General features: G+C 41.8%; 1 protein-coding gene across 1 annotated transcript; it reads right to left on the bottom strand.

Annotated features, from left to right (window-relative positions):
* Positions 1–487: 487 nt before the first annotated feature.
* On the bottom strand, positions 488–1069 carry LOC147881789 (chaperone protein dnaJ 20, chloroplastic-like). Its single transcript, XM_087401248.1, has one exon. The coding sequence runs from the start codon at positions 1067–1069 to the stop codon at positions 488–490; it is 582 nt and encodes a 193-aa protein (XP_087257374.1).
* Between the last annotated feature and the right edge of the window lie 11869 nt (positions 1070–12938).

Raw genomic sequence — 12938 nt, 5'->3', positions numbered from 1 at the left:
TCTAGCAAGTTTTATTTTATTTTTTTAAACCCTTGTCACCTTTTTATGTTCATGTCCAAAGATTGTCCCATAATATTTATTCATTATACTCACTTGAAGTTTCTCATTCTATGTTGAAAGAATAAGAAGTATGCACCTACCTCTACAATGATATGGATTGCTTATAGTCCATTACTTTTAGGGATGGAACCAATAGCGGTAGCTCATGCATAATGTAGCTCATAAGACAAGCCAATAGAAACCCAACGTAGAGGATGAGGATAAAAATGGTTTACATGAAGGTGTTATCTATGTCGTAGTTAAAGCCAATCAAGAAGATAGAAACTTTTGCAACTTTTCTATTGTTTCTCGGTGGAAGACAAATAAAGAATCTATGTTTCTTCGTAAATAAGGAACCTATATCCAAGTGCGAAATTCTGCGCAAACGCATAGGGAAAGCCAAAACGGAGAACGGAATATAAATTCTCGTAGGCTTTTTCTTTTACATTCAGAATGCGGAATGCGCACCATTCCTGCGTAATCTCCTTATCCTGGAACCCCAAGACCCTTCCATTTGCCCTCTGCGGTTTAACTTAAGCGCAGCGAGCTGAGCTTGCCAACGTGACCTCAACGCTCTGCTTTCTGCCTCAATCTTTTCTTTTGATTGATCACACATACATTGCAACCGCTGGTAATCGTAAAGGGCTCTTTTCCCAGGATCTGATAACACCTCGTAGGCCTCTTGTATCCTTAAAAACAACTCTGTGCTTTCCTCCTGCTGCGAAGAAGGGCATACGTCCGGATGATACTGCCGAGCCATGCGCCTGTACGCGGCCTTAATCTCTGAAAAACCTACATTTTTTTCGACTCCTAGCAAATCGTAGAAAGAAGAAAACTCGCACGTCACGCCTGTAGACATTGTGGGAGTGCATGCTCTCCGGCACACGGTTTTCAGCACTGGGCTTGTTCTAGTCCTGTTTGAAATCGAGGTCCAGCACACATAGCCAGACTCGTAACGAGAAGCTGCAATTCCAGCGTACTTATCCAACTCTCCACTTTGGACGGATGCAACAGCGTACGATGCAAGCATCGGGACCTCGGTCGACAGTGGTCTAGGTTCAGCAAGATGATAGACGGACGAAGCGTGGTTACTCGTTCTTGATTCGTTGCATCTGGGCATGCACTTAAGGAGGTGATGATGAAGCCTGCTTGGAAATAGAATTTGAAGCTCCACGCAATAGAATTTGAAGCTGAAATCGTCCTTTACAGGAAGGAATTGGAGAAGAAGGGTTTGGTCACGCGGAGTGGCAGGAAAAGACGACAAAACATTAGGGGCAAGGGAATGCTCATGCAAAGATAACTTCGATGAGGCGGGCAAAACAAGATGGCAGGGTTCAGACTAGGCCGCCGAAGAGAATGCAACACATGTCCACGACCGGCAGACAATATTTATAATTAGATTTGTGGCAAGCTGTATGTTTTTCATGTGAAAAGCTTAGCTATGCTTTTACACTTGAAAAGCTAAAATAGAGGTAAATCCACTTTGCACGGAATCAACGTGACATGTGGCTCAAGGAAAGCTCAATGTTAATTGGCTTAGTGGAAAAGTTCTCACGTTTGGGCCCCTCAACCTGGGTTTTCACTTAGAGACTTTCGTGCCATTTTTTTCCCCCTGCCCACAAGATGGGCGACCTTCACTCCACGGACAACCTCTTCTTCTTCAAACGTCCAAGCCCACGATTGAGATTGGTCCACGCGTGATGGCGCCCCTGCATTTTGCATTGCGGAGCATGTCCGTCAGCCTAGTCTGAACCCACCCATTCATTATTCATAAGTCATGACGAGAACGGGCAGCACACGAACGTTTCCCTGAAGCATGGGCCAAAAATTTACCGCAGCACTGTTTAGCTACAGGCCACCCACAGTGGTAGAGTCCTGCCTTTGTACACGGTGAGAGGCAAAACAGAGAACACAGTTTTTGCATGTCTAAACCAGGAGGCCAACACAATCTATGCACGGACAATAAGGTTAATGTGGTAGATTATATGCCCCTTGGGCTTTGCAAGTGAGAGGTAAACACACAGCGAGGGTATTGCATAATAACGACAGTCGTAGCAAAATGGCTATGCAATAAAAGACATGAGAAAACTGTGTGGTGTATCTTCCTCTCACTATGCTCCCAAGTCACCGTATCTACGGTAGTACCATAACGCCTATCCATCAAAAGACATGCACAAAATGTGAAACAATTGTGTCGTAAAATGGGTTGCTGCAATTCAAAAAGTCAAAACGTACAAACTAGAGACTATTTCCACATAGAACGAATTGCATATTGAACCTAATTTTACATAAAAATTTCCTATAACCAAAAAAACTGAGTGTTTTCATTGCACCCCAATACATATACGATGGATTACATGTATCTTACTCCAAGGTCACCATTGCCACAAACAACAATTACATCAAGACTACATTTTTTTTTCATGCTATGTAGATTCAATTTTTTCGAGGAGTCACAAGGAGGGGCACACGCGAAGCAATGCTGCTGCTTGAATTGCTAGGAGATTCATTGACAATGGGCTCTTTAGAAGGGTGTCCACCCAGTCCCTCGTCTACACTTCCCTCAGCATGAAATTTCGCATTAACATGTCCTAGCATCTTCACGTTGTTAGAGGTTGTTGCCGCTCACTGTCAAGTGAGCGAGATTGCCATACAATGCCCACACTCGCCCTGTTCTCACTTATTGCTAATGAATCTGCCACGCTCGAACTCAGTATTCTTTTGTCTCGTTGGAGACGGGTTTTTCCACTCTCCAACCGGGTGATATGGGGCTGGCTCACAAATAATTTTGTTTTTTTCGAATGGTGGCTTCAATGTTGGGCTTAGATTGGGTGACAAATGACTAAGACTCTGATGGAAGTCCCACTCAACACTGACAATCTAACATGGTTAAGCTCGTAGCACCATGCTTGAGATGTTCCCACACAGCTCTAGCGCTTAATCCAAACATAGCATTTCTATTCAGTTAGAGCTAAGTGGGAACACGCTCTTAGGTGACAAACGTGGAGAAATGGCAAAGTATCTTCCAACAGGCTTGAATAACCCCTTCACGTGTGAATCTACTCGGGGCATTCCATAGGAAGAGTTTGTCAAAAAGAAGATAGAGTTGACATCACTTGCAATAAGGGAAAATGACACAACCATTACCTTCCTAACAGATTGAAGATTTACAATCCAAACTAGTGAGGCTACTGCATGGTGTTCTTAAAACATTGATAGTTGTTCATATTGGTAGATTCACCCTAAAATGGAAGAAGTTGAAAATGTGCAATTTGTGCATGTGCAAAGATGATCTTTTAATAAATCCAACACTATTTATATTTTTGAATTGTGTATTTTTTCATGCACTTGCTTGCATGCCAAAGGTCATTGCATTTAATAATACATAGCATCGAACCCGAGAGCGTGCTCTTTGGCCTTGAAGAATTTTAGGCAACAGTGCACTTGTTTGGGATATCTAATTCAGCTGATGTGTATAGTCGAAGGGGAGAAACCTGATGGCTAGAAATTTTGATACTCCTGCGAATGGGTTCTATAATTGGATGCTCATGTTTTCCAGATCTTGCCATTAACTGATATCGTGGTTGCATAATCATATAAGGATTTGATGTCTCTTCTTTGGTTTCTCTTCATGCTAATTGCACCTAGTCTATGACACGCACCTCTCAATAGTGGCGAAAAAGATTACAGCACATTTGGAATTCTAAACTCCTTTGAAAAAAATTCTTCTTTTAAATTTTCACACCTCTCACCCATCGAATCTTGGAATATTAAGTACTTGCAACCTGCCCTCATCCTAAAATGAGCCTAAAACACCCTGCAATCTGCATGCACCTCGATGTGATCTAGTGTAGACTGTGGTTTGGCATTGTCGTCTTTCGAGTACGTTGTATTCTATTCTTTGCTCGCCTCAAAAGCTAGCTTCTCTCTGTTTTGGAGGGTCTAATCTAGATTGATTGTCTCCATGGCATCAATGGCAACACGTAGCTCACCATGGCTTGCAAGAGAAATAGACAAAGGATGCGAGACAAGAAAGCTTAAAAGCCTTGTCAAGGCACAAGGAATAAATTTTAGGTCAAGAAAGCAATGGCACGGTATCAAAATGGCAATAGAAGAAACTTTTGCAACCTTTGTGAACTTAGGAGAAACAAGAAAAAGAAAGAAGACTCCTTACAGAGTAGCAACAGGAAGAAGTTGTAGATGCACACATTCGATCATTACCATCGGAGCAAAGAACACGAGCTGTGGTGTCACGATTGGTGGGAGCATTCGAGATAGCAACATCACACCATTCAATTGAATACCTTGCACCCTAAAGTTTGTAGAGTGACAACCCTACCAACACCTTGTGAGATGCATGCCCAAGAGGTGATGATCTCTAACCTAAGAAATGGCTTATAGAAAGTGAAAGGGGTGCATAGCTTAGATCAACTAGCTACAAGAAGGGTGATATTAGCTATGTTAGTGCCCCTTGAAACAAAAGAGAAATGGCTTGGGTTCACGATGATAAAGGTGTTGGTAATCAGAAGGACCAATGTGACTCTAGTGGTTGAACGTAACGTAGAAGAAATGCATGATCATCCCGATCCAAGAAGTCTGTCTATTTCAATAGAATGCAAGTAAAGGAGGGATAGCCTAACTACAGAAGTTGTTGCTATGACGTTTTGGCAAAAAAATATGAGAGTTTCTCCAAATAAAAAGGACATCTGTGAAAATCAGACAGCACGCAAGGTGTTTGATGAGCACATCATACACATGCTTGATACAATGCAAGTCAGTTGTTGCCAAAACCAACGCGGTGGTTGTTTGTGATTGAGCTTTGGGATATTTTACTTGTTTCATTTCTAAACCAAGCTGGCTTGCAATTAAATTGATTGTCCTAAACCAGCCTAGTGGTTTAGCTCAAACACCAGTTATGTGATTGTCCTGAGAACTAGCATGGGAGAATAGAAATTAGTTGTTGATTAGGCTGATAGTTGAAATTATTGTGTTTCTTAGTACTTAAATTAATTAAATTTAATTTACTACTTTTTTGATAATATACTCTCTTGCAAAATATATTGCTATTAATGTTTTCTCAACCACGCCACTGGGCTGGACAACAACTAATGTCTTTTTAACCACGCTAGTTGAGGACAATCACATAACTAGCGATTGAGTTGACCCATCCTACATTTGCATGATGTTCCAACCATTGAGCTAGTTTAGGACAATTACATTTAGTCCAAGACTGGTTTAGGAATTGAAACAAGTAAACTATCCCAAAGCTCAATCACAAACAACCACTGGGTTGGTTTAGGCACCACTGACCTACATTGTATCTAGCATGTGTATGATGTGCTCCTCAAACACCTTGCATCCCATTTGCTTTTTATAGATGTCCTTTCTATTTGGAGAAACTCTCATATTTTCATGCCAAAATGTCATCACTATAGCAATGACTTTCGCACTTTAGGATACCATGGCAGTAGATGCACAAAGTCGCTAGCTTAGTGGTTGGTTGCACACTAGGATATTAACTTCCACTATCATAGTGGTTTTCTTCTATTATTACAAGATGAATGAATGGGGTACAATTTATTCGTTTAGGATTTATGGATTATATATGGGATTTACTAAAACAAGCACGGTGGTTGTTTGGGATATACTTAAAACAAGCGTAGGATTTATCATTTGGGATTTACAAAAACAAGCACAGTGGTAGTTTGGAATTTACTAAAAGAAACGTAGTCTCAAATATACTTTTCATTTTCTAGGATAAGTGGAATATTCTTTCCTTGTAGCGAGACTACATTTTCTAAGTACTATCTTAGTCGTCCTCATCCACCACTCCAAGACACCCCAAGATGTGCTCATGATCATGCGTTTCTAAATCCAATTTGAAGACACTCTTGCCCTTTTTTCATTGTGGTACAGCTTGCATCTGGAACTTAATAGCTCTTACTAGAGGAGAGTACACAAATGTTTGTGGACTCTTATGTGGTAGTTCGTAATTGTGGCTTCTCTTGTATGTTTTCTTGTACCAAAAAGCTCCAATTACTATATTCCACTTATCCTTATGCAATATATTTTTCTTTTACTAAACCAACTCGGTGGTTGGAACATCATGCAACTGTGGTTGCTTCAACTCAATCACCAGTTATGTGATTGTCCTAAACTAGCATAGTTGAACAAACATTAGTTGTTAACCAGCCTAGTGGTTGAAATTATTGTGTTTCTTAATACTTAAATAGTTAAATTTAATTTCTTGCTATTCGGGTCACACATCACTATTTCTAGATTGGGATGGCTTGGACTTAATGTAATTGTCCTAAACCAACCCGATGCTAGTTCAAAAACAGCAGTTACTGACTGAAATTGTGATTGAAATTGTGAAAATGAAAAATGAAAAGAACTATATTGTTATTTTCTAATTGTGAAATTCATAAATGAAAATCAATATACTTGTTATTGTCTAAGATGTGAAGTTGAGACCGTCAAGCCAAATCAGCCAGGTAGTTGAAATTGCGACAGTGTCCTAAACCATATCGGTGGTAGAAATTGTGACTGTCCTAAATGTGTCCTAAACCAACCCGATGGTTGACTGTCCTACATCTCCTAAACCAGCCCAGTGATTGAAATTGTGACTTTTGTAAACCATCCTGGTAGTTGAAATTGTGACTATTCTAAACCAATGCGGTGGTTGAAATTTGGTTTGCTTCATTGAATACTTTAATTAGAATGTGTTTTGTCTTGTTTTACTAGTGTAAAAAAGGGGCTCACTATACTGTTGTTCCATTTAAAAGAGGGCTCACTATTCTATTGTTCCTGCATGTTGGGTCAGCAGATGGAGTTGTATCTCCAGTTTATAAATCAAAATCTGAACATTTCAATTGGGCAAAGGAGCTTTGAGCATTGTAAGCCCGGGTACATTAGGAAACTCAAAGACAAGAATGTTTGTTGTTGTAAAACACACATACACTTTGAACTCACCTGGCAAGCTATGAATGACTTGAGATCTGGTCATGTTGGAGCATTGCTCCATGGCAATCGATGCCCATGTCTCCCTGATCAATGTGCACTTTGTAGACCACTTGGATCCTTGTCATGTGTTGTAAGGGAGAGCAATTTTTGTAGCCTAATGTCTCTGTGGGAGCTAGTAGCTTGTCCAAAGGGAGACCGTGAGTGGTACCACATTGAATTCATTCTTGGCACATGAAAGAATTTCAGTTTGAAGCTGAAGAAGAAGACTTTTCATGTCTGTCCAAATGAAATGAGGGAAGACAACCATGTTGCTCTAAAATGGAGGAGATTTAAAAATATCAATGTTGAAGGATCCAATAAAAAGATATGGCCACTGTCATGTAAGAGCACTCAACTTATAGGTCACGTGGTTCAATCCATCCCAAAATATGTCCTTCACAATTTCACAGCTAGTCGGTAGGATAAGCAGTTCAAAACCTGCCTTGCCAATTTTCCCCATGATACTATTGTCTCTGTCATGGATTTTGTTGAAAATTATTCATTTCAAGAACAAGATGAGATACAAAATGCTCACTGACACAACATGCAGATAAAAAATCTTGTGTGTATCATGTACAATCATTTTGCTTAATCCTCCTACGTGTGATGCTAATCTTCTTGCTGACTCATAGGAGTCCATGTTAGTACAACGCACATACCATTTCTACATTTCAAATGATAGGGAATGACACCTTATTTGTGTAGCATGCTTTTCTACTACATTGGGAATGGCTGAAAAGGGAAAATTGCCATGCAAAAAATATAAAACAACATTGGGTGTGGTCAGATGGTGCTTCCTCTCAATTTAAATCGGCCCCTAGATTCTACTTTGTCTCAAGGTTCAAATCCCTGACTGGTCCAGACATGATGTGGAATTTCTTTGGGTCTCGCCATGGAAAGGGTGAACATGACGTATGTGGTGTTGTTATTAATCAAGCTCTATTTAAACACCAATTCACATGCCCTCAAGAAAAACTCAATGATGCCCATGATGCTGTAACATGGCTTACAGCCAACCTCTCCACAGCCGTGCATTCAACATATAGTAAACAAAGCCTTAATAATATTGCAGTATGCAGAGTGTTCCATGAAGTAAAAGTGTATGAAGTGCAAAGGAGAAGCCGGCATGATTGCGAGAAAATTAAAGGATTTTGTGGTCTGCACAACATAGGGGTCTTTTCAAACAACCAATTGATTAAAACAAGAAAACTTTCTTGTTTCTGCAGCACATGCATCATAGGAGATCATGATGATTGTGAGAACATTTCAACTGTGAAGACATGGGAGCGAATTTAAGTTTTTTCTCTACGTTCAGATGGGGTGACAAACAATGGAGAGACAAACAATGACTCGCCACAGTTTGGGGAGAGTTTCGATAACCTCACTAAGTGTCTGGAAGAGGTGGATAGCTTTGCAGTTATTACTGCCTCTTGGGAGAATGAGGAAGATGATCCATACTTTCTGTTGTAGTGCACAAAACCTAAGCACAAGGTTGAGCCAGCATGTAAGGATAGTTGGGAACAACCTATGAGAAGTGAGATGTAGTAGTCAAAAATATTTGGTACAAAAAAAATTCAAGAGAGGCCACAATTACAAACAGCTACATAAGAGTCCACAAACATTTGTGTACTCTCACCTAGTAAGAGCTATTAAGTTCCAGATGCAACCTATGCCACAATGAAAGAAGAGCAAGAGTGTCTTTAAATTGGATTTAGACATGCATGAGCACATCTTGGGGTGTCTTGGAGGGGTGGATGAGGACGACTAAGATTGAACCTCTCTAGGTTTGCCTAACTCTCATGAGCCCTCCCCCAACTCTTGTGAGCCCTGCCCAAACTCTTGTGAACCCTCCCCCAACTCTCGTGAGGCCTCTACCTACTCCCAAGATTGTGATCCTTCCCCTAGGTCCCGTGACCCCTCCCTTGACTCCCATGAGCCCTCCCCCAAGTCCCATGAGCCTCTCCCAAGTCCCATGAGACCTCCACCAAGTCTCATGAGTCTTCTCCTACCCATGAGCCTTCGCGTCCCTATGAGCTCTTCCCCAAGTCCCAAGAGCATGTTTCCTCCAAGAACTCTCATGCGCCCTCCCCAAAATATCGGCATCCAACCCCCAACCCCTAGGAGGGCTCTCATGACAGGACTCCCCCAAATGAGCTAAATGTTTTCAAGAACCTACCTGATATTGAGAAGCTTCCAAAGAGGACTCACCAAATCACGAAAGAGTATGATCATCCATGTCTTGGTGATAGAGCACATCATGGACATAGTTCTTGTTCCTGTACAACTATGAACCCTGTCAGGTTCATAGTCATGGACTTCACTCGACAGCCAGGATATGAAGCTATCCTAGGTAGGCCCTTCTCGCAAATGTCCAAACTCATGCATGACTAGCATAATGATAACATCTACTTGCAGCACGAGGAGCAAACCATGATAGTGGACTTGCACACCTACAAGGCCCACCCATTGTCAGGACACCTCTTTGCCACAGAATCCAACACCACCACCCGAACCACCTTCGTAAAGCTATTCCAACTCTGTGACAAGGAAGAGGATGAGAAGGATTCTGATGACTTCTGGTATGCACCTCTCCCTGAGCCAAAATTTTCACAGAACAAGATGGATGTCTTAGCCAATACAGATGTCCTAAAAATAGAAGTGTTTTAGATCACCACTCCAGAGCTCGAGGGTTTGACCCCGGTGGTTCCCCTAAGAATGTTTAAAATGCTCAAACCCCAAGAGGTGAGCAAGGGAACCCTGAGGGTAAAATCAGATCTTCACTGGCTGTCCTGCGTGGGTGCCACGACTGCTCACCACGAGCTCTCCTCCAATTGGGGAACCAGCGTGAGTAAGGTAACCTGGGCCTGTTTGCTCTATAAGTGCAATGGAAGAGCCCCCTTCAGATCCCAACCCCATGTATCAAAAAGCACGGCTAAGGCCAACAGGGCCACTGCCCCGGAAGAAATAGAGGAGGAAACTAAAGATAAAGAGTACCTACAGCAGATACCATCCCGTTATAAGGCCTACATGATTCAAGATCATAAGATCTTATACCAATAGGCCAAGAGGTCTCGGGAAGGCGGATGTTCTCAAGGGTATGATGGGCCAGCCCCAGTCAGGGAGGTAAACGTAGCCTCGGAAGGGTATGACCCCCAACCCATATTTGTTGCCGATGATCTCACCCCTAATAAGGAGAATGCCTTAATAGCTCTCTTACAAGAGTACTCCAAGAGTACAAGGACTGCATGGCCTGGAAGTACACTGACATGAAGGAAGTCCCTGTCAAAGTAGTGTATCATACAATCCCCATGCTAGACAATGCCAGGCCGATACATCAATGCCCCTACCCTATGAATCCCAAATACACACCCATAGTGAGGGAATAAATCTATAAGGTCATAGATGTGGGATTCATCTATGAGATTGAGCATACGGACTGGGTATCATCCATCGTGATAGTCATAAAGAAAAATGGAAAACTTAGAGTATGAGTGGATTTGAAAAAGGTTAATGCTGCCATAGACGTCACCACTACCCCTTGCCATTCACGAAACATGTTCTAGAAAGGGTAGCCAAAAAGCAAGTGTATAGCTTCCTAGATGAATATTCAGATTACAACTAAGTGTCGATCGCCCCGCAAGATCAACATAAGACCACCTTCACAACCAAATGGGGTGTGTATGCAGCCAGGGTGATGATATTCGGATTAACTAATGTCCCTGCTACCTTCCAACGGATGATGATCTCTGTCTTTAAAGAGTATCTGAGAGACTTCGTGGAAGTCTTCTTGGACGACATCTGTGTGAACTCGAAGTGAGATGGCAACCTTAAGTACCTCAAGCTCATCCTCAAGAAATGCCACTTATACCGCATATCCCTCAATCCTCTTAAGTACCAGTTTTGGGTCAAACATGGTGTCATCTTGGGCCACATAATGTCCCAGAATGGAATCTCTATGGACCATAATAAAATCAAACTCATCTTGGAGTTACCACCCCCCACCAATGCCGAGGGAGTCCAATGATTTACTCGCCACACAGGCTATTACAGGAGATTCATCTTGTTCTATGAGAACATAGCCCGCCATTATACAAACTGCTAGTATCCTTTGAGTGGACCGAGGAAAGCCAAACATCCTTGAAAACCTCAAACTAGCTCTCACCACCACACCATTGTTGAGGTCAACCAACTGGAATTTAATATTCCATGTCCATATTGATGCCTCCAACTTTGCCATCGGTTGAGTGTTAGCCCAACCCGTGGACACCAACATGGTATCAGAGCCCTTTGATCCTCCTTGAGCCCATTTGTGCCACATCATCTTCTTCTTCTCCATCTTCTTCTTCTTCATCTTCACCATTTCTTCCCTTTCTTCCCAAATCTTTCTAGAGCTTGTTCTCCCTCGTTTCTCTGCCATTCTCCAAGCCCTTCCTGCTGGAGATACCCCTTGTATGGGCGAACTTCCACTTGCAAGCAATTGAAGGAAGGTTGCCGCTGTTGGTCGCCATTCCATGTAAATTGTCGAAACTGTCTTCTGCATTTTCTCTACTCCACCTTTCTCTTATTCCTTTCAGGGGAATCTTCTCCATACCTTGGGCTATCTTGTGTTGAAATCTGAGTAGCAATGGTTGCATATTCAAGGAGAATAGAGCCAAAAACCAGTTGACTTTGACGACGCTCCAGCTAGCAATATCGCATGCCATTTTGCCCAACCTCTATGCTAGATCTTCTCTACTATATGAGCTTTCTTTTGCTTTAGAAATCCCTATTTTCTTTGCTCTAAAGAACGAGATACAAGCCCTCCAATTTCAGGCCTCTGTTTTGGACAAGTCTTGACAAGGTTGTGAGTTTGATGCTACATTAGATGCTACTTTAGCATTTCTGAGGTTTTAAAGTATTGAAAAGCATCAGTACAATTGTGGCTATAACTTTCTTTTAAGTTGTTGTACTTGGATTTGCTTGGAATACTTTCATTTAGCCACCTCTATGAAGCATGCAAGTGAAAACATCATTTCCATTATGTTTTGTAGTATGGAATTTAGTTGCAAGCCTTTGCTATTCTAAATGCTTGTATTTTGAAGCTCTTTCTAGCCCTATAAGAGAGTAGATACTGCCCATTCTAGACCCTCTCATGGCTACCATCTTTAATATGGATAAGTTCAATGGTAAAGGCTTTCACACATGGCAGATGAAGGTTAAGTTTGCATTGATGAGGGAAAACCTCTGGGGGCTTATCAAAGCAGCTTCAACTTGTTCTTCAATAGCCTCTACTTCTGGAGAATCCTCAGCTCCGACACACCCGACAAGAGATCATGCTAGAGAGGAGAAGGGCTATGGCATCATTGCTCTTGCCTTAGGAGATGACTATATTCATCACATCTCTGACTTAGAGTCTCCTTCGGAAGCTTGGCAGAAGCTTGACATTATTTTTGGTGCTAGCTCTCACATCTCAAAATTGTCACTTAAAATTGCTTTCTTTGACTCGAAGATGGTTAGTGGCACTCCTCTGGCTGCCCATGTCAATCTTATGTGGAGTCTCATGACTCAACTTGCTTCTATCAACTCTGCAATCACTACAGATGATGCAATGGCAGTGTTGCTCAAGAGTATGCCTGAAGATTATGATCATGTTGTTACCACTTTGAAAAATCTTCCTAATCCTAATCTTGAAGGTCTTATTTCTGCTCTTCAAGAAGAAGAAAGGCACATGGAACTCCGGAGAGGCAATGACACAACCTATGCCATAAAAATCCAGGCGGGCAAGTTTTCACCTTGCAAACATTGTGGGAAGGCTAATCACCTCTCAATAGACTCGTTCAAGATCAATCCATGCAAACATTGTGGCAAAAATAATCACCATGAAAATTTTTGTAGAGCCAAAAAGGAAGCAACTACAA

This window comes from Dipteris shenzhenensis, chromosome 30 (genome assembly GCF_047967505.1).
Source record: "Dipteris shenzhenensis isolate YYH24624 ecotype China chromosome 30, Dip_SZ_1.0, whole genome shotgun sequence".
NCBI classification, from domain to species: Eukaryota; Viridiplantae; Streptophyta; class Polypodiopsida; order Gleicheniales; family Dipteridaceae; genus Dipteris; species Dipteris shenzhenensis.
The sequence above is the reverse complement of the archived record's forward strand: the minus strand, read 5'-3'. Positions and strand labels throughout refer to the sequence as shown.